Source organism: Callithrix jacchus, chromosome 9 (genome assembly GCF_049354715.1).
Source record: "Callithrix jacchus isolate 240 chromosome 9, calJac240_pri, whole genome shotgun sequence".
In the NCBI taxonomy this organism is placed as follows: Eukaryota; Metazoa; Chordata; class Mammalia; order Primates; family Cebidae; genus Callithrix; species Callithrix jacchus.
In genome coordinates this window covers 113,394,517-113,417,456 of record NC_133510.1, presented here as the reverse complement: position 1 = coordinate 113,417,456, position 22,940 = coordinate 113,394,517, and the positions used below count along the sequence as shown (strand labels likewise).

At 40.4% G+C, this 22,940-nt stretch overlaps 1 protein-coding gene and 1 pseudogene across 13 annotated transcripts in view; one reads left to right on the top strand and one right to left on the bottom strand.

Annotated features, from left to right (window-relative positions):
• Positions 1-22,940, bottom strand: part of RAD9B (RAD9 checkpoint clamp component B) — a 43,906-nt gene that overhangs the window by 19,297 nt on the left and 1,669 nt on the right. For 3 of the 13 annotated variants that reach the window (XM_054238843.2, XM_035257572.3, XM_035257576.3), the window contains exons 2-10: positions 20,968-21,038; positions 19,585-19,740; positions 18,963-19,077; positions 13,080-13,179; positions 10,786-10,892; positions 8,760-8,869; positions 8,603-8,667; positions 7,629-7,751; positions 5,198-5,432 (exon numbers count right to left, since the gene is read on the bottom strand). In XM_054238843.2, the coding sequence (XP_054094818.1) occupies positions 5,198-5,432; positions 7,629-7,751; positions 8,603-8,667; positions 8,760-8,869; positions 10,786-10,892; positions 13,080-13,179; positions 18,963-19,077; positions 19,585-19,740; positions 20,968-21,038 (1,082 nt within the window). Of the gene's footprint in view, positions 1-5,197; positions 5,433-7,628; positions 7,752-8,602; positions 8,668-8,759; positions 8,870-10,785; positions 10,893-13,079; positions 13,180-18,962; positions 19,078-19,584; positions 19,741-20,967; positions 21,039-21,723; positions 21,883-22,940 lie in introns of those variants that run through there. The other 10 variants (XM_078337259.1, XM_035257573.3, XM_035257578.3 and 7 more) reach the window with 8 other exon arrangements.
• On the top strand, positions 21,195-22,341 carry LOC103795412 (folate receptor alpha pseudogene; annotated as a pseudogene).

The window sequence follows — 22,940 nt, the reverse complement described above, 5'->3', positions numbered from 1 at the left end:
AATGATTACACAAATAGGGCAGGCCATATTAAAATAATGTTATTAGCATAATACAGCTATAGCTTTAGTCTAGATCATGGCAAACCCTGCTAATTGAACAGAGTCGGAGCTTTGGAGTCATTCTCAACTCAGCTTGCCCAGCCAAATGATTGGTGTGGTTACTAGAGATGAAATCTATCTGCCATTTTTGGCATAGGGAACATTTTGCATGGGGGAAGTGAAGATAAAAGGAGGAAGCCAGGCAAAGACTATATTAAATAGCCTAGTTCCTGCATGTCATTCTAGGGAGTTTAGGCTTAATCCTATGGGAGAAGCGTAACAATCTACGAGTTTTAAAAGCAAGAGAATGATATATAATAATAATAGTTTTTGAGTTTTTTTTTTTTTTTTTGAGACAGAGTCTTGCTCTGTTGCCCAGGCCAGAGTGCAGTGGTGTGATCTTGGCTCACTGCAACTTCTACCTCCCGGGTTCAAGCAATTCTCCTGCCGCAGCCGCCTGAGTAGCTAGGATTACAGGTGCCCACCACCACGCTCGGCTAATTTTTGTATTTTTAGTAGAGACAGGTTTCAATATGTTGGCCAGGCTGGTCTCAAACTCCTGACCTCATGATCTACCCACCTTAGCCTCCCAAAGTGCTGGGATTACAGGCATGAGCCACCACATCCGGTCAATAACTAACTTTTATCAAGCACTGACCATGTGCCTGTTACATCATAAGCTCAATTTTTACAATCCTATTTAGTGGGTATAATTATTACCCCATTTTACTAAGGAAACTGAGGGAAAAAGAAATAACTTGTCCAAGTCACACAGTTAAAACGTGGTGAGAGAGGTTTGAACCTCAGAATGTGAACTCTAGAGCCAGAGCTCTCAAACTCTGGGTCTCATTGTAGACCTAGGGTTTGAACAAAATCTATGAGTACACTGTGGAGGAGAAGCAGGGTGAAGGAGAATAGAGCATAGAGGCCAGCCAGAAGCCCATGGAAGTTCAGGTGGAACATGATAAGGGTTTACATCATTTATCCATAATGTAATTTCACCTTTGCAGGAGTTTGCCACATTAAAGCAAATAATTTCCTTTTAAAATAGAGCCTTCTTTCCAGAATTTAGCAACATAATAGGAAATTTGGAGTAGAGTGCTGCAATGGTGCTCATGGAGCTTAAAGTTCTAAATGTCATTTTATCTAGCAAAGAAACTGGCCATCTTAATGAATTTCAGGGGCATGAAGCAGCAGGAAAATGATTTATGTTGTTGCCTGTGAAAAAGTAAGTAGAATATGTGTGACCAGAAAAATAGGAGAGGACAATACTTTTGTACAATGAGAACACAGTAAAATCTGTGTTTTCACTTTATGGCCAACTTAGTAACATACAGGAAGAGAAAATTGCCCTAAGTATTGGGCATATAAATACTCAATAAATACCTATGGTATCAAATGGGTTACATCCAGTTTACTAATCAAATTCTGCCCTAAAAATCTTATACAATGTAATAGGGTGAATTTTTTTTTTTTTTTTGAGAGAAGGAAAGAAAAAAAAAAATAAGTAAAGGAGAGGAAGAAAGAGGAAGAGAAAGAGGGAGAGTAAATGGAAATATTGCTTTATTTTGAAAAAAATTGAGTATTAATAATGGCCAATCAATGTTTCATTTAAACTTATGGGTAGGTGTGATGTGGTATTGACAAGAATGTATATTTTGTGTATTTGAAGTGGAGAGCTCTATGAATATTTATTAAGTTTACTTGTTCCGGATCTGAGTTCGAGTCCTTGATATCCTTATTAATTTTCTGTCTCATTGAATCTAAGTCTCGTATCTGGGTGTTAGGATCGTTAGCTCTTGTTGTTGCATTGATCCTTTTACCACTATATCTTTGTTGCTTTAAAATCTATTTTATCCGATACGAGAATTGCAACTCCTGCTTTTTATTTATTTATTATTTATTTTTGCTCTCCATTTGGTTGGTAAATCTTTCTCCATCCCTTTGTTTTGAGTCTTTGTGTATCCTTGCATGTGAAACAGGTCTGGATGTAACATGCCATTGGGTTTTGGCTGTGTCTTTTGATTGGGGGATTTAGTCAATTTAAATTTAGGGTTACTGCCATTTGATGTTGACTGGCTGTTTTATCCATTCGTTGGTGTAAATTCTTCTTTATGTTGGTGCTCTTTACTTTTTGGTGTATTTTTAGAAAGGCTAATACTGGTTGTTTCTTTCTGTGTGTAATGCTTCTTTCAGAAGCTCTTGTAAAGCAGGCCTGGTGGTAATAAAATCTCTGAGTTCTTGCTTGTTCATAAAAGATTTTATTTTTCCTTCAGTTGTGAAGCTTAGTTTGGCTGGATATGAAATTCTGGGCTGAAGGTTCTGTTCTTTGAGAATGTTGAATATTGGCCCCCACTCTCTTCTGGCTTATAGAGTTTCTGCTGAGAGATCTGCTGTAAGTCTGATAAGCTTGCCTTTGTGGGTAACATGACCTTTCTCTCTGGCTGCCCTTAGTATTTTCTCCTTCGTTTCAACCCTGGTGAATCTAACGATTATGTGCCTTGGGGTTGCTCTTCTTGAGGAATATCTTTGTGGTGTTCTCTGTATTACCTGGGGTTGAATGTTGACCTGCTTTGCTAGTTTAGGAAAATTTTCCTGAATAATATCCTGAAGGGTATTTTCCAGCTTGGATTCATTCTCTCCGTCGCATTCAGGTACACCTATCAAACGTAAGTTTGGTCTTTTCACATAGTCCCACATTTCTTGGAGACTTTGCTCATTCCTTTTTATCCTTTTTTCTCTAATCTTTTCTTCACGTTTTATTTCATTAAGTTGGACTTTGACCTCTGATATCCCTTCTTCTGCTTGAACAATTCGAGTGTTTAAACCTGTGCATACTTCTCGGAGTTCCTGTATTGTATTCTTTAGTTCCATTAATTCACTCATACTCCGCTCTAAGTTGTCTATTCTCAATAGGATTTCATCAAACCTTTTTTCAAAGTTCCTAGTTTCTTTACGTTGGGCTACAACATGGTGTTTTAACTCACCGAAGTTTCTTATCATCCATTCCTTGAAGAGTGATTCTGTCATCGGGATGCGCTCGTTCTCCATCAAGCCTTGTTCCATTGTTGATGTGGAACTGTGATCATCTTTAGAGGGAGAGGCGTTCTGACTTTGAGTATTCTCAGCTTTTTTACGCTGGTTTCTTCCCGTCATTGTAAATTTATCCTCCTGTCTCTTTGAAATTACCAACTTTCAGATTAGGTCTCTTGAGTGGGCGTCCAGGTTGTTAGTTCCCAGGGCCAGAGCAGCGGCGTTAAAACTGATGGTGCTTTTCTGCCCAGGATTCTCCTGTCGGGCTTCCTTCTTGTGTCTGTAGTAGGCGACTCTGCCTTCCCGGGACTCCAAACCTTGGTCAGAAGGGAAACCGGTCCTGTTTACTCTGCGCCGAGCGCTCTCGCACCGAGGTGCCGTCACAGCGGCTGCACCGGGCTCTGGTGTCCTGCTGGGGACCCGTGCAGGTCCTCCGAACCTGTTTACTTTGCTCCGAGAGCTGCCGCGCCGAGGTACCGGCAGAACCGCTGCACCGGCCACAAGAGTCGCGCTGGCCACCCGTGTGTTTCCTCCACTGGGGGATCTCCTGCTCCGTGAGCGACCAGAATTTGTCTGAAAGTGTGGCGTCCTCTAGTTCTTCACGCCTTCCCTGAGAGCTGCAATCCCGGGATGTTAGCGATCGGCCATCTTGGATCATCTCCAATTTTTTTTTTTTTTAAGAGACAGGGCTTCACTCTATTGCCTGGGCTGGAGTCCAGTTGTGTGATCTTAGCTCACTACAGCCTTGAACTACTGGGCTCAAGAGATCTTCCCACTTCAAGCTCCTCAGCAGCTAGGACTACAGCCACCACATCTGGCTAATTTGAAAATATTCGTAGAGATGGGATCTCACTCTTGTTGCTCAGGCTGGTCTTGAACTCCTGGCCTCAAGAGATCTTTCCTCTTTGGCCTTCCAAAGGGCTGGGGTTAAAGGTGTGAGCCACTGTACCCAGCCAAGATGGTGATGGTGACTTTCAAAAATATTATTTCTACTTTCAAATGTCTAATTCTAACTAAGAAACTCATATTTCCAAACCAACAATAACAGCAAAACAAGCTTGAATAAAACATTAACAAGTACAATTAGAATTATCAATATTTGAGATACTTCAGTTTCTAATACATTGCTTACCTTTGGTTCAGTAGATTTCATAAGGTTTAACAGTACAGCATTTTGTGAAGCTTATCATCTATCTTATAGAATAAGATGTTATTAACTGGGACTCCATTATGAAGGAATTTGTAGTATTTGTTGGAATGAAATTTATATTTGTACTATTATGAATATAAGATTTACCAACCAAATTTGAAAAATAAAATTAGATGGAAACTTATTTTAGGAAATAAATTATTTATATGACTTCAGCATATTATTGTTATTCAAAGATAGAATATACTATAAACAATCATAATTTATTCTTGGAAACAAGGGTCCCAAATCTCTTTGTTTTTCTTTCTTCTTTTTTTTTTGCATGTAATGTGCCCTTCTGATGGGACCCAAATCTCTACTTGAATATGCTTTGTTAGAAATTACTGACTGAACAATTTAACTATTTTCTATTGATATTCTGTAAAAAAGACTTTTCTCTATCAGACTTTTCTTTATTCTGTAATTCAAACTAGTTTCACTTTTCCCTTATCAAAAAATAAGAAAATCACGCTGGGTGTAGTGGCTCACACCTATAATCCCAGCACTTTCGGAGGGTGAGGCGGGTGGATCATGCACAAGGTCAGGAGATCAAGACCATCCTGGCTAACATGGGGAAAACCTGTCTCTATTGAAAATACAAAAATATTCAGGAAAATTTGTGCTCAGTAAAAAAGTTTAAAAAAAGAGAAAAAAAAAATAGAAAAAAATTAGCCAGGCGTAGTGGCACGCACCTGTAGTCCCAGCTACTCAGGAGGCTGAGGCAGGAGAATCGCTTGAATCCGGGAGGTGGAGGTTGTGGTGAGCCAAGATCACACCATTGCACTCCAGCCCGGGCAACAAGAGGGAAACACCATCACAAAAAAAAAATCAATTTTCAGAACATGGCCAGGTGGGGATTTGAAAGGAAGACTGCACTGGAAGACAGATGAGAATTCTTGACTAAGATGTGGTTCAGTCTCAATGCTTTTCTTTTACCTTTCTGAGACACCGAGACCCCGGCACTTCCTCTGTGTTGCTGACACTGCTTTCTGATACTTCACTGATGTCTCCATTCGCTCTTTTCATTCCAGGGCTGCCACAGTTTTCCAGTGCAGAGATGTTTGTGAGAGTCTCCTTAGGATAAATCCTTCTTGGTGCTGCTTTTCTTGATATACATTCCAGGGTCTGGCCAGTTACATTTTTACCAGCCTTTTTTTTAATCAGATCTGACCTGAGGTATTAATAGACATTAAATGAATGAACTGTTTACTGTGAAATATATTTTTTATGTAACTAATAGACAATGTGAAATAACAGTGATGGCACTGGGTTAGGGAATATATTGAAATACATAGACTAAATTGTTGAATGTTAAAATTTATATATATGATCATTTATAAATTCTCTTGATAGGCAGACCTTTCAGCAAAGCAACTCTGCGTGCATAGAATATCTTGTGATACAGTGACAGAAGCAAGTTAGGGAAAAAGTCAAGTAAAGTACTATACATCTAGATGATAAAATTGTGTGCAGTCATTAATCATGTTTTTGGCCAAGCGCAGTGGCTCACGCTTGTAATCCCAACACTGTGGGAGTCCCAGGTGGGTGGATCATGAGATCAGGAGTTCAAGACTAGCCTGGTCAAGATGATGAAACCCCCTCTCCACTAAAAATACAAAAAAAATGGCCGGGCAAGGTGGCTCAAGCCTGTAATCCCAGCACTTTGGGAGGCTGAGGTGAGCACATCATGAGATCAGGAGTTCAAGACTAGCCTGGTCAACTCTACTAAAAATACAAAAAATTAGCCAGGCGTGGTGGCACGCACCTGTAGTCCCTGCTACTTGGGAGGCCGAGGCGGGAGAGTCACTTGAACCCAGGAAGCGGAGGTTCCAGTGAGCCAAGATTGCCCCACTGCACTCCAGCCTGGTCGGCAGAGCCAGACTCCTTCTTAAAAAAATAAAAATTAGCTGGGTGTGGTGGCGGGCGCCTGTAGGACCAACTACTCAGGAGTCTGAGGCAGGGAATTGGTTGAACCCAGAAGCTGGAGGTTGCAGTAAGCCAAAATCGAGACACTGAACTCCAACCTGGGTGACAGAGCAAGACCATCTCAAAAAAAAAAAAAAAATCACTTCAAATCATAATCAGTGACATTGAAACATGCACACAATACTAAAACTGCATACGCTATATGATCCCAATCTTGTTTTAAAATACAAGTATAGGCCAGGCGCAGTGGCTGACATCTATAATCCTAGCACTCTGGGAGGCCGAGGCAGGCAGATTGCTTGACCCCAGGAGTTAGAGACCAGCCTGGGCAACATGGTGAAACCCCATCTCTACAAAAAAACACAAAAATTAGCTGGCCAGAGTAGCAGGCACCTGTATTCCTAATTACTCAGGAGGCTGAGGTGGAAGGAAGACTTGAGCCTGGGAAGTCGAGACTATGGTGAGTCATGATTGTGCTACTGCACTCCAGCCTGGGTGACAGAGTGAGACCCTGTTTCAAAAAAAGTAATAATAAATAAAAATAAAGTATACATAAAATTGAAAAGTCCAAAAGAAAATCAGTGAGCCAGAATGTTAACAGTGGCTATCTCTGGGTGGTGTAATTATGAGTAAGTTTTATTTTCTTCTGTGTACTTTTCTCTATTTTACAAATTTCCCAAAATAACTTTTATAATAAAGCATGTTTCTTCCCCGAAAAGTTATTAAAGAAAATGAAAAGAAAGTAAACAATGGCTATCCCTATATCTGAGTAAAAATTCTAAGGAAGTGAATAGACTTACCTGTGAAAACACTGTACTACTCCTAAAAAAAATAAAAAATAAACAACTAAAGCCCCAATGTGGTGACTCACACCCGTAATCCCAGCACTTTGGAAGGCTGAGGCAGGCAGATGGCTTGAGCCCAGGAGTTTGAGACCAGCTTGGGCAACATGCCGAAACCCCATCTCTACAAAAAAAAAAGTACAAAAAAACTAGCCAGGTATGGTGGCACATGCCTACAATTCCAGCTACTTGGAAGGCTGAGGTGGGAGGATCACTTGAGCCGGGGAAATGGAAGCTTCAGTGAGTCAAGATTGTGCCACAGCACTCGAGCCTGGGCAATGGAAGTTAGAAGCTTTCTAAAACAACAATAACAAGAAACCCTAAAAATTGGAATTGAATTTTGGAAAACAACACAGATAAACCAGACAGTCAGTCTTGTTCAGTTCTAGTCGGAACAGAAAAAGCAAATATCCGACACAAGACTGATGATGTTTCTATGCTACAGGTAAGTTTCACTATAGCTCTTCCGTATTCAGTTAAAATTTCTGATCTAATATTTCACTCCTCAATTGTTTCCTAAGGGAATGCCAGTGAATTATTTCAGAATAAGATCATGATAGCTTGTCCCAATCAATAAAGAAGTTAAAGCACAGTCTTACCTTTTTCGTTTCTGTGAAAGACACAGTGACTGTGGTGAAGATGCTCTACTTGGCTCATCAGCTAATGTGGCCAAAATAAAGTTAGCTTCCACTAACATATCATCAATACTTAAAGCCAGAGGTCTAAAAAAGCAAAGTCAGAGCAACAGTGACACTTATGTTCTGATGGACATTAGGAACACAATAGAAATGATCCTTAATTTTGGAGTAAAAAGAAACAGTAGAAGTAAATGTTCTTTTTGTGTTTGCACAAATTGCCACAGTCCTGAGAGCTGAAAGTACCCTTAGAAATCATCAGATTCAATTTCATAAAACACAACCCAATCTCATTTGAAATTTTACTTCAGAAATATAATAAGTATCATAGTTTCCTAGAGATCTAACTTGTTTAGGCCATGTATAATTTTGTAATTAGGCAATATATTCAGTACCATGTCAAACTTACAAATGTTTCACTCTGTAGATGAATATATCTTTCTCAATCAAGTTACCAATTAAAAAATGCCATGTTAACCAGGTGTGATGGCTCACACCTAATCCCAGCACTTTGGGAGGCCAAGGTGGGCAGATCACTTGGGGTCAGGAGTTAAAGGCCAGCCTGGCCAACATGATGAAACCCTGCCTCTACCAAAAATATAAAAATTAGCCAGGCATGGTGGTAGGTGCCTGTAATCTCAGCTACTTGGGAGGCTGAGGCAGGAGAACTGCTTGAACCCAGGGGATGGAGATCACAGTGAGCCAAGATCGTGCCACTGCACTCCAGCCTGGAAGACAGAGTGAAACTCCGTCTAAAAAAACAAAAAATTAAATTAAAACATCATGTTCTAGCATCTTTCAAACTTTTAGTTTGATAAGTAGTAATAGTAAAGTTAAGGTATCCCTGAGGTATTAATTTCAAAGTGATCCAAAGGGTGTTGTTATTGATATAAAACAAAAGAAAAGAAACAAACTCAGAAAAATTCTCAAAGACCTACTTCCCGGGAAAATCAAAATAAATGGATATAGGAGCATGTGTCACTTCTGAAAATGTCAGTATTCCCTGAAAAAAGAAAAGGAGAAAAAAAACTTGGAATCCTTATATAAACTTTCAGTGAAAATTTCAATTTTAATTTGATACAAATCTTTATTTACCTTCAATTCTTTGAAGCAAAACGTTATCTCAGTGTTCATTCCAATTTGAAAGAAATCAAAGTCATCTGAGCCAACAAACATCTCACTGTACACAGCATTGCTCAAATCTGCTTAATATTATGGGAAAATAAAGAATAAAATTAGTTCCAGAGGTATTTGTTAAGTTTTAATACAAAAGTATAATTGGCTGGGCACTGTGGCTCACACCTGTCATCCCAGCACTTTGGGAGGCCAAGGTGGGCAGATTATTTGAGCCCAGTAGTTCAAGCCAGCCTGAGCAACATGTGAAACCCCATCTCTACAAAAAATATAAAATTAGCAGGGTGTGGTGGTATGTGCCTGTAATCCCAGCTACTCAGGAGGCTGAGACAGGAGAATAACTTGAACCCGGGAGGTGGAGGTTGCAGTGAGCCAAGATCACGCCATTGCACTCCAGCCTGGGCAACAAGAGTGAAACTCCATCTCAAAAAATAAATAAAATAAAATAAGAAATACAAAAATTAGCTGGATGTGGTGTCATGCACCTGTAGTCCATCTACTTGCAAGGCTGGGGTAGGAAGACTGCTTGAGCCCTGGAGGTTGAGCCTATACTGCAATGAGCTGTGATCACACCACTGCGCTTCAGCCTGAGCGACAACATAGGACTCTGTCTCAAAAAAAAAAAGTACCAAAAAACATAAGAAACAAAAGATAAACAGATAAGTTGGACTCAAAATTTTAAACTTTTCTGCTTCAAATGATGCCATCAAGAAAATAAAAAGATAACCCAAAGAATAGGATAAAATATTTGCAAATCACAGATCTGGTAAGGGGCTAGTATACAGAATAATCAAGGCAAATACTCAAGTGAAAAATGGGCAAGGCATTTGAACAGACAGTTCTCCAAAAAAGATATGCAAATAACCAATAAGCACAGAAAAAGATGCTCAGTATCATTAGTCATTAGAGAAATGCAAATCAAACAATGAGATACTACTTTATACCCACTAGGATGGATTTGATCTATCCAAAAGACAGATGATAGACACTGGAACCCTCATATACTGGTGTTAAGAATGTCAAATGGTGCAGCTTCCTTGGAAAACAGTTTAGCATTTTTTCAAAATGCTGAACATAGGGTTCCCATATGACTCAGCAATTTCATTCCTAGGTATATACCCAAGATAAATGAAAATATATGTCCACACAAAAACTTGTACATAAATGTTTATAGAGCATTATTCATATGAGCCAAAAAGTGAAACAATCCAGATATCCATCAAGTGAAGAATGGATACCTAAAATGTGTCATAACCATTCAAAGGAATTTATTTAGCAATAAAAAGAATGAAATACTTGACACATACTACAACATGAAACAAGCTTGAGAGACAGCCAGCCCCTGAACCAGCCACACCAACTGTGGCTGTCCCAGCACCAATAAACGTGCTGCTGTGTCAATGTCCCAGGAGACAACACTGGTCTGGAACTCCCGTCAGGCCACATGGAGTGGGGAGCTGCTGTAGGAAGGTTGTTTAGACGAATTATCTGGGCTATTCAAGAAGGAGGCAGACACAGGCCTGATTAGACCACTGGTACAACAGTGAAACAGAGCCAGAGAAATGAGTAATGCTCTGGTGATCTGCATTTTTTCAGTCTCCCAGCTTTAGCCTTGGTCTCAGCACTCAGCTTCCCAATGTTTCTATTTTTAGTAGAGACGGGATTTCACCATGTTGGGCGCTGGTCTCAAACACCAGACCTCAAGTAATCCACCCACCTCAGCCTCCCAAAGTGCTGGGATTATAGGTGTGAGCTACAGTGCCTGGCCCCATTTTCCTCATTTTAAAACCATATGAATTTCAAAGCTAAATATTTTAATTGCTGATTGTGTTAAACTTGTTGGATCTCTTAAAACTTTTTCCAACCTTTCTACATCTTACTGCTTTTTAGACAGGAATTATGCCACTGATATTTGCAGTATGATTAGTAATCAACAATGATAGGAAGTAATAATCCATCAAAACACCATTTCAGATATAATCCTTACCCATTGATTCCTCATTAGAACTCTTGAGGCAAAAATTCAATGGAGTAACAGCAAGAGTAACTTCCTCTTGACTTGATGTAAAAAGAACAATGGCATCAGCAAGCAATCTATGAAATATAAAAAACAGTATTAACATTATTTGAAAAACATAAAGAAAGACATACCTTATTAACTGGGACTCAAATCTCTAATCTGGAAATACATAATTTCTTGGCTTGGGTTTAGAAAAATTTACCCAAACTCATATCTTCTTTCTTATATATAGCTGCTATATTTTTAGTATATTTTTAAGTTATAACTTCATTTGAAGGCCAACAGAACAGCAAAATATATCCTTAGTAAAATACATGGAAGCTGTAGTACTAACAAAATTCTAGAATAAAATATCTTTAATTCTATGTTTTTGTAAGCCCAATCATTTTTTTTAAATTGGTCCTAGATCATACTGTGAAGGAAGATACTGGAAAATGAAGCTGTTAAAAAACAACTCAGGTAAATTATGCTGGAGACTCAGATGAGGGGACAGAGGTTTCTAAGCAGCCTGTTACCTATATTCTTTCCCTTTATTCCTTTCCTCGACTATTACCCATTGCTTTCAAGGTTCTCTTGACATCCCAAATGCCCTTTTATTCTGAGTTCTTTTTTCTCTTCTTTTTTTTTTTTTGAACTCTGTAGTTCAATCTGACTCCTTTTTTTCTAAACAACTTTATTGAGATATAATTGCCATATGACATAATTCACAGATTGAAAATTGTTGGATTTGCATTTCCCTAATGACTAATGATGCTGGGCATCTTTTCAAGTGCTTATTGCCATTTGTACATTTGCTTTGAAAAAATGACTATTAAAATCCTTTGCTTATTTATTATAGCTGGGTTATCTTTTTATTATTGTATTATAGGTTCTGTACTCCTTTTGACATTGAGGTATTATTAAGATAAAAACGAGGCCGAGCACCATGGCTCACGCCTGTAATCCCAGCACTTTGGGAAGTCAAGGCAGTTGGATCACCTGAGGCCAGGAGTTCAAGACCAGCCTGGCCAACATGGTGAAACCCTGTCTCTACTAAAAATACAAAAATTAGCCAGGCATGGTGGCGGGCACCTATAATCCCAGCTACTCGAGGTGCTGAGGCAGAAGAATTGCTCGAACACAGGAGGCGGAGGTTGCAGTGAGTCAAGATCCACCACAGTACTCCAGCCTGGGTGACAGAGCTCTGTCTCAAAAAAAAAAAAAAAAAAAAAAGATAAAAACGAAATTCTTAGAATTTATGTAATCATGGTGTTATCTGATGTTACACATTGGTTGAGCAGTGTTACTTGATATCAAAATGTCAGGAACACCTAAAAAATTCATTTGGGAACTTTTCCAGTGTTAAGCAGGGGCAGTTATACAAGATACCAAATAACTTGACACAGAAAAAATGACAATATGAATGTGCAATTCAAAAAGGAAAGAAGGAAGGGCCAGGTGTGGTAGCTCATGCCTGTAATCCCAGTACTTTGGGAGGCTGAGGCAGATGGATCACTTGAGCTCAGGATTTTGTCTCAATCAGCCTGAGCAACATGTCGAAACCCCATCTCTACAAAAAATATGAAAATTAGCTGGGCATGGTAGCTTGTACCTGTAGTGCTAGCTACTTGGGAGGCTGAGGTACAAGAATTGCTTGAACCCAGGAGGTGGAGATTGCAGTGGGCCAAGATCACATCACTGCACTCCAACCTGGGCCACAGAGGAAGACTTTGTCTCAAATAATAATACTAATCATAGTAATAATAATAAAACAATATGGATAAAATATCTTTGGGTCACAAAATAACGTTAATTAATGTTTAATGCTACAGCTTAATTGAAAACTGGATGCATTTCAAATAACAAGTTTCAAGTTTCAAATTTCAAGACAAATATGCCTCACTCATTATCTAGAGGAAACAAAAACTGTTAATACTTGGGGCCAAAATCATTTCACATAAAAAAATGTTAAAATTTCCTCAAGCTCCGTGTTCTAAGATTCAGACAGGTACCATATAAATGCAACTTGATATAAAAATCCACTGATGGGAGATTTTTAGAACTTTCTTGGGTCACTAAATTAGTATTGCTACCATTAGTTATTATCCACTATTATCTTTTTTCAAGGTTTCCTCTTGCCCCTGAAGGGTAATCTTTCCAAGTCAAATTTTAGCTTAAAAATATATATATATACTGACTGAAAAGCTCTAGGGCATTAATTCTTCACTCCCTGACCATACTATATCCAGGAGAAAAGAAATTGACAACAGAGAACTCATTACCTTGGTTGAATCATTAGTGTATTAGTACAAACATTCTTGTCAAAAATAACTTGCAAAGGCTGACTTTCTTCAAAACATATATTATGAGTTCTTTTAATACCTTAAAAGGAAAAAAGCCACCTCTTAATAACTTTAAGTACAAAATTAACAAATCAAATAAGTCTTTAAGTTTCACAGCCAAATTAAAATAATCAACTTAAAAGTAACATCTATTATCTGGGAAGTGCATACAGCTTGGAGCAGCACTATTCCTTAATGAAATGTGTTTATCGCTCCCTGGTGGACACCAAACAATATGTCACTGCCTTGACCAATCAGGCAGGAGAGTTCCCAAATTCCTTTGAAATACAGGCAGTTTCCTTTTTTTTGGTTAATATTTTTTTATTGATACATGCTATTTTAAAATATTTATGAGGTACATGCAGCTGGGCACGGTGGCTCACGCCTATGTAATCCCAGCACTTTGGGAGGCCACGGTGGGTGGATCACTTGAGGCCAGGAGTTCAAAACCAGCCTGGTCAACATGGCATAACCCTGTTACTACTAAAAATACAAAAATCAGCCAGGTGTGGTGGCACACACCTGTAATCCCAGCTACTCAAGGCTGAGGTATGAGAATTGCTTGAACCTGGGAGGCAGAGATTGCTGTGAGCCGATCATGCCACTTGTACACTCCAGCCTGGGTGACAGGGTGAGGCTGTCTCAAAAAAAAAATTATGGATTACATGTGATATTTTGTTACTTGCACAGACTGTGTATTTACCAAGCCAGAATATTTGGGGTGCCCATAACCTCAAAAATGTAACATTTCTTTGTGTTAAGAACATTTCAAGTCCTCTCTCCTAGCTACTTTGAAACATAGAATACATTGCTACCAACTACAGTCACTCTACTCTACCCAATGTTAAAATTTAGTCCTTCTACCTAATCATATGTTTGTACCCACTAAGCAACCTCTCTTCATATCACCCACATACCATTCCCAGCCTCTGGTATCTACCATTCTACTCTCTACCTCCATGAGATCAACTTTTTTAGCATCCACACTGTGAGTGAGAACATGATTTCTTTCCTTTCTTTCTTTTTTTTTGAGATGGAGTCTCACTCTGTTGCCCAGGCTAGAATGCAAGTTGCATGACCTCAGCTCACTACAACCTCTGCCTCCTGGGTTCAAACAATTCTCCTATCTCACCCTCCCAAGTAGCTAGAACTATAGGCATGCGCCACCATGCCCGGCTAATTTTGTGTTTTTAGTAGAGACAGGATCTCTCCTGTTGATCTCAAACTCCTGACTTCAGATGATCCACCCGCCTCGGCCTCCCAAAGTGCTGGGATTATAGGCATGAGCCATCACGCCAGGCCTGATTTCATTATTTTTATGGCCAAATAGTATTCCATTGTGTATATATACTACATTTTCTTTATCTATTAGTCCACTGATGGACACTTAGGTTGATTCCATAACTTTGCTATTATAAATGGTGCTGCAATAAACACAGGGGTGTAGGTATTTCTTTAATATACTGATTTATTTTCCTTTGGATAAACAGTAGTGAGATTGCTAGATCATATGGTAGGTCTATTTTTAGTTTTGTGAGAAATCTCCAAAATATGGGTAGTTTCTTTCTTTTTTTTTTTTTAATTTGAATTCATCTTGGGGGAAGTCATCTTTGACTAAGGTAGTTTCTTAAATTGTGTGTAAAATAGTGATTGTCATCAACAGATCATATTGCTATTACTCTGTTTTAGTACCTTCCATCAAGGACTGGTATTTATTTATTTATTTTTTTTTTTGAGGCGGCGTTTCGCTTTTGTCACTTAGGCTGGAGTGTAATGGCACAATCGCGGCTCACGGCAACCTTTGCCTCCCGGGTTCAAGCGATTCTCCTGCCTCAGCCTCCTGAGTAGCTGGGATTAGAGGCATGTGCCACCATGCCTGGCTAATTTTGTATTTTTAGTAGAGATGGGGTTTCTCCATGTTGGTCAGGCTGGTCTTGAACTCTCAACCCTGCCTGCCTTGGCCTCCCAAAGTGCTGGGATTATAGGCATGAGCCACCGCGCCTAGCTGCCTAGAGTTTTATTCATTTATTTTCTTGCTATCTCCCCTCTCTAAAATGTGAGTCCTGTGAAGACAGATTTTTGTCTGATTTGTTCTCCGCTAGTTCCAGCTCCTAAAATAGTCCCTTATGTGGTAGATCACACACATTTAAAAAAATGGTCAGGCTTGGGGCCCGGCGCGGTGGCTCAAGCCTGTAATCCCAGCACTTTGGGAGGTGGAGGCGGGTGGATCACGAGGTCAAGAGATCGAGACCATCCTGGTCGACATGGCGAAACCCCGTCTCTACTAAAAATACAAAAAATTAGCTGGGCATGGTGGCGCGTGCCTGTAATCCCAGCTACTCAGGAGGCTGAGGCAGGAGAATTGCCTGAACCCAGGAGGCGGAGGTTGCGGTGAGCTGAGATCGCACCATTGCACTCTAGCGTGGGTAACAAGAGCGAAACTCCGTCCCCAAAAAATAAAAAGTCCTGACCTCGTGATCCGCCCGCCTTAGCCTCCCAAAGTGCTGGGATGACAGACGTGAGCTGCCGTGCCTGGCCTCCTGTGACCTAATTTTGAATTTTCTGTTTACATGAACCAGTACTTCTCTTTATTCCTCAAGCTAGTTTGAGTTGGACCATCTGCTTTTATTTGTTACTTGTAAGCCAAAGCATCCTATCATATAACTACCCTACAAAAACTATTAAAAAATTAACCAATCACAAATACTTATTGGACATTATTCAAGCTATTTGAGAGCTACTTCTAGAAACTGAATACTTGGTTGTCTAAAATCTAGTTGGAGATAAGGGAAGAGGAAAATTATAGTAATAGCAGTCACTATCAAGTACTCCCTATGAAGCAGGAACTGTGGTATGTGCTTTACATGTGATCTCACTTCATCCTCACAATCACCCTATAACTTGAGGGTATACAAGATCATCCCCACTTTACAGTAGGGAAATGAAGATTCAGAGAGCTTATGCACTATCCCAAAGCTAGTAAGAACTGGAAGAGAATTTACACTGACATCTTTGTGATGTCAAGGCTTGCTATGCTTTCAATCATTCTCTTTGAATCATTTTGCTGTTAAATGAACAGAAGTTCAAAGAAGGAAAAAATAATGTTAAATTATTGGTATTTTATAGGAAACAATTCAAAGAATATAAATATATGCTGAAATAAAAATATAATAAATGTAAGATTAAATTAAGAAATACAGGTGGAGCTGGACCATCCTGGCCAACATGGTGAAACCCCGTCTCTACTATAAATACAAAAATTAACTGGGCGTGGTGGTGCGTGCCTGTAATCCCTGCTACTCAGGAGGCTGAGGCAGGATAACCACTTGAACCAGACAGAGAGTCAGAGGTTGCAGTGAGCCAAGATCATGCCACTGCACTCCAGCCTGGTGACAGAGCGATACTCCATCTTAAAATATATATATATATATGGCTGGGCACGGTGGCTCATACCTGTAATTTGGAAGGCTGAGGCAGGTGGATCCCCTGAGGTTGGGAGTTTAAGATCAGCCTGACCAACATGGAGAAACCCTGTCTCTACTAAAAATATAAAATTAGCCAGGCATGGTGGCACATGCATGTAATCCCAGCTACTCAGGAGGCTGAGGCAGGAGAATCACTTGAACCTGGGAAGTGGAGATTGGGGTGAGCTGAGATCACACCATTGCACTGCAGCCTGGGCAACAAGAGCAAAACTCTGTCTCAAAATAAATAAATAATAAATAGAAAAATAAATGCTGAAATAAAAATGTACTATAATAAATGTAAGATTAAATTAAGAAATCCAGCCAGGTGTGGTGGCTCACACCTGTAATCCCAGCACTTTGGGAGGCCAAGGCAGGCAGATCACCTGAGGTCAGGAGTTCAAGACCAGCCTGGCCAACATGATGAAACCCTGTTTCTACTAAAAATACAAAAAATTAGCAGGGCATGGTGGCGGGTGCCTGTAATCCCAGCTAGTCAGGAGGCTGAGGCAGAAGAATCGATTGAACCCAGGAGGCGGAGGTTGCGGTGAGCTGAGCTCACACCACTATACTCCAGTCTGGGCAATAAGAGTGAAACTCCATCTCAAATAAATAAATACAAAGATACATACATACATACAAGATAAATTACAACAGTAAGATAACCTTTCATAAAACCAGCCCACTACAAAAAAAAAAAAAAATTTGGACCAATATCACAAGATTTTTTTTTTTTGCTTCCTCAAATTTCAACTTCAAAATATACAACTTATCCCCATTTTACATATATTAGGAAAGTGAGGCACAGAGATGTACAATAATTTGCCCATGCTCTCACCATGGAAGGAGCAGAACCAGATTTTATCCTATTCCTTTTGGCCTTCAGGTTCCATGCTCCCTTTTTTTTTGAGACAGTTTCTCCCAGGTGGGAGTGTGCAGTGGTGCCATCACTGCAGCCTCCATCTTCTTGGCTCAGCCTCCAGAGTAACTGGGACTACAGGCATGCAACACCATGCCTGGCTAATTTTTTAATTTTTTGTGGAGACAGGGTCTCATATTTTTCCCAGGCTGGTCTCAAACAGAGATTAAGAGAGTCCCCGCTCTTGATCTCTATGCTATACATATTTAAGCATAGAAAAGTCCCGTTATTACATTTTTTTTTTTTTTTTTTGGAGACGAAGTTTCACTCTGTTGCCAGGCTGGAGGTGCAGTGGCACGATCTCAGCTCACTGCAACCTCCCACTCCTTGGTTCAAGGGATTCTTCTGCCTCAGCCTCCCAAGTAGCTGGGATTACAGGCACATGCCACCACACCAAGCTAATTTTTGTATTATTAATAGAGACGGGGTTTCACCATGTTGGCCACGATGATCTCCATCTCCTGACCTCATGATCCACCCGCCTCAGCCTCCCAAAGTACTGGGATTACAGGCATGTGCCACTGTGCCTGGTGATTATGACATTTTAATATCTAGCATGCATGGCTAAGAGTCAGGAAATCTGTTTTAGAGCTTGGTGTAGCAGAGAGAATGAATGTAGACTTTTGCTCCCACTCTCTTAGGCATGGACTCAAATCCAGGCTCTGCATCTTACTAGCTCAGTCACCTTAGGCCAGTCATTATGCTTCTTTCAGCCCCAGACAATATAAACTGCCTCCTAGACTGCTGTCAGTATAGGCAAGCATTATTCTTTTCTGTTCTTACCAAGGAGCATTTGTGGTTAAGTCAACACATATAAAACACTCTTTAAAAATATCAGCAAGCAGCTAGTAAATTTTAGAACAGTCAATCGTTTGAATTCACATAGATATTTCAAAAACTTAGGCTGTATGCTGGCAAAGCTTTTGCCACTGACAAGTCAAAAAAGGAAATAATTAATACCAATCATCTTAAAATAGTTCTGCAGTGACAGGTAAGGTAACACTTCAGGCTGGGTGTGGTAGCTCATGCGTGTAATCCCAGCACTTTGGGAGGCTGAGGCAGGCAGATCACCTGAGGTCAGGAGTTCGAGACCAGCCTGACCAATATGGTAAAACCCTCTCTCTACTAAAACTACAAAAATTAGCTGGGCATGATGGCAGGTGCCTATAACCCCAGCTACTAGGCAGGCTGAGGCAGGAGAATTGCTTGAACTCTTGAGGTGGAGGTTGCAGTGAGCTGAGATCACACCATTGCACTCCAGCCTGGGCAAACTGTCTCACAATAAATAAATAATACTTCAAACTGCCCTCCTGCTTAACTATCCACACTCTAAGCAATAATGTAATGAGAAGTCTTGACATGAAATCTGAATGTTCTAAACATGAAAACTATTGGGAAAAAAACACCACAATATTTTTAACCACCTTCAATTACACCTACCATGTCTGTAGAAGAATTGAATAACTACTTTGCATTTATCAGATCTGGTGAATATTTTGCACTTCTCTATATTTCTTTCAAGGGAATTCAGACATCTAAAGATGGGCAAAATTGACTGTAACACAAATATACATATTAAGCACATACTTAACATGGTCAATTCATTTTAAAAACAAAACTATATGCATTCATAAATGAACAGACTTGGCCAGGCATGGTGGCTCATGGCTGTAATCCCAGCACTTGGAATGACGAAGTGGGCATATCACCTGAGGTCAGGAGTTCAAGACCAGCTTGGCGAACATGGTGAAACCCCATCTCTACTAAAAATACAAAAATTAACTGGGCATGGTGGTGAATGCCTGTAATCCCAGCTACGTGGGAGGCTGAGGCACAAGATCACTTGAAACTAGGAGGTGGAGGTTGCAATGCCAAGATTACACTACTGCACTCTAGCCTGGGTAACAAAGCCAGACTCTGTCTCTAAATAAATAAATAAAAATAATAAATGAACAGACTTGTCCTGAATGCCATTTAAGCTATTAGGTATAGAATACAGGTTATGTTCTATATAATGAATATTTCTACAGAATAAGAGAAAACCAGAGCTACTCATATTTACCTTCATTCCCAATTTGCATTTTAAATTCAATGTTGTGTCATGTTCATTTTCATTCATTTTCACTAAAGTTGACCATTGGTAATGTTGAAAAAACACAGGGGAGAACAGAACACATCCATATGCTGACCGAGAAGAGTTCACAGATCTTAGAGCAAGCTAGAAAAATAAGATAAAAACTATTTAGAAGTTGGGCACAGTGGATCCCATCAACCTGAGCACTTTGGAAATCCAAGGCAGGAGGATGACTTGAAGCCAGGAGTCTGAGACCAGCCTAGGCGACATAACAAGACCCTACCTCTATTTTTTTATTTAAAAAAAAATTAGGGGAAAATAAACTTTCTTTAAATAATAGCTTGATTCAGGAAACTTCATTATGTTTAACAGTTAAATGTGTTCAAATAGGAACAAAGGATGTTAATTATGGACTGCCCTATACAGTCTGAATTGAATTTGCATATGTATATACATATGTGTACATATCTATTATATTGAATACATACATTTGTTAAATCTGAAAGTTTGCATGTTGAAAATATAAAATAGCAAATGCCTACAGGAGCCTTAACGTTCTTTTAATCTCCTTTTTACTTTTTTTTTTTAAACAGACTGTTAGCCAGGCTGGAGTACAGTGGTACCATCACAGCTCACTGCAGCCTCCAAACACCTTACCTCAACGGATCTTCCCTCCTCAGCCTCCCAAGTAGCTAGGATTACAGGCACACAACACCTCACCTGACTAATTTTTTTTTATTTTTTTGTAGAGACAGGCAGGGTCTTGTTTTGCTGCTCAGGCTGATCTCAAACTCCTGGGCTCAAGTGATCCTCCCGTCTCAGCCTCCCAAAGTGCAGAGATTACATTTGTGAACTACCATGTCCAGCCATGGGCCTTAACTCTAATGTGCAAAATGGCAGAAGGCAATATATAAGGGAGTTACAGTATATTGGTGGTCTCATACCATATATAAGTGGGGAAACCATTACTGTTTCAGCCAGCTACTTCCACTTGGGAATGAATGCAGGCCCAAAACTGTCAGGTCTTCTGAATTTTCAAGAGAAGCAGGAAAAATTGGACTCTCTCAATTTTAAATGCTAGAAATTACTTCAAATTGAAAAAAACAACACAGTGCAGCCCAATAAAACATTCCTGCAGACCATATCTAGTCTCTTGACTACCAGTTTGTGACTTCTGGTTTAAATTAATTAGGTTTATCTGCATATTTTCACTTTACTATGCTCTAAATGTATTCAGATATGTAAAATAAAGATAAACAGTGAAGGGGATAATTATAATTTCTAGATTTTCTAGTTAACATTCAATCTGGACTGGAATCTTTAAACATCTCCTCTTGCCTCAATACAGGGTCTATTAACTTTCTTACTTACACCTTTTCTAGATGGATCTAGCCATAGCTGGTCACTAATTCGTGATAGAGATTGAACTGCTTTCCCAAATACTATGGAGAAAAAGAAAGGTGATGCTTATATTCTTTCCTTCTAACAACAAATCACAAAACTAGTTCAGCATTCAGAGGACTCAAGATAAATTCATAAAGAACAATATCTTATAGACTCACTACATCACTTTAATACAGTATAACACCCTTGGCAAAATGCCAGACACATTGTAAGGCCTCAATAAATTTGCAGAGTGTCAAAAATGATAAAACTGAAATTCTTCCTTCTATATGTTTACAGTGTTGCATGGAGTTACTGTGGCAAACCAATTTCCATACTAATACATTTTACAAATTGATTTAGATAAATGTATTTGACCCCCCCCAAAATTATGAAAAGAGTATATGGAGAAGATGATTTGAAGTGGTTTTAACAGCTCGATAGACAGCGAAGTCACCACAAATCATGAGAGAAATTACGGATGTTTTAGGGTAGCCAGACTTCCCCACCACAAAACACATTTAGGGCTGGGAAACACACTAGTCTGATCCCATAGGACACTGTTTATGTTCTTTTTTTTTTTTTGAGACAGAGTCTCACTCTGTCACCAGGCTGCAGTGCAATGGCACAGTCTCGAGAAGCCTGAGCCAGACCGAGAGCCACCTCCTCTCCCAGTGTTGTCCCTGGAGGAATGCCTGCTGTTCTACCAATACCAGCCAGGAAGCCCACAAGGATGTTTCCTACCTACACAACTTCAACTGGAACCACTTCGGAGAGATGGCACCTGCCTGCAAACGGCATTTCATCCAGGACACCTGCCTCTATGAGTGCTCCCCCAGCTTGGGGCCCTGGATTCAGCAGGTGGATCAGAGCTGGCGTAAAGAGCGGGTACTGGACGTGCCCCTGTGCAAAGAGGACTGTGAACAATGGTGGAAACATTGTGGTACCTCCTATACCTGCAAGAGCAACTGGCACAAGGGCTGGAATTGGACCTCAGGGTCTAACAAGTGCCCGGTGGGAGCTGCCTGCCTACCTTTCCATTTCTACTTCCCCACACCCACTGCTCTGTGCAATGAAATCTTGAGTCCCTCCTTCAAGATCAGCAACTACAGCCAAGGGAGCGGCCGCTGCATCCAGATGTGATTCCACCCAGACCAGGGCAACACCAACGAGGAGGTGGCAAGGTTCTATGCTGCGGCCATGAGTGGGGCTGGGCCCTGGGCGGCCTGTCCTGTCCTGCTCAGCCTGGGCCTGCTCTGGCTGCTCAGCTGACCCCTCCGTTTACCTTCTGATACCTGGACATCCCTGTCCTGTTCAGCCCCATAGCTCCCAACTATTTGGTTTCTGCTCCATGGTTGGGCCTCTGACAGCTACTTTGAATAAACCAGACACTACACACACATACACACACACACACACACACACACACACGCAATCTCGGCTAACTGCAACCTTCGCCTCCTGTTTCAAGCGATTCTTCCGCCTCAGCCTACCGAGTAGCTGGGACAAGCATGCACCGCCACGCCCGGCTAATTTTTTTTTTTTTTTTTGAGACGGAGTTTCGCTCTTGTTACCCAGGCTGGAGTGCAATGGCGCGATCTGGGCTCACCGCAACCTCCGCCTCCTGGGTTCAGGCAATTCTCCTGCCTCAGCCTCCTGAGTAGCTGGGATTACAGGCATGCGCCATCATGCCCAGCTAATTTTTTGTATTTTTAGTAGAGACGGAATTTCGCCATGTTGGCCAGGATGGTTTCGATCATTTGACCTCATGATCCACCCGCCTTGGCCTCGCAAAGTGCTGAGATTTTAGCTGTGAGGTTTTTTTGTTTGTTTGTTTGTTTTTTAAATTTGAGACAGAGTCTCACTCTGACATCCAGGCTGGATGGAGTGCAGTGGCGCGAGCTCAGCTCACTGCAACCTCGACCTCCCGGGCTCAAGCGGATCCTCTCGCCTCAGTCTCC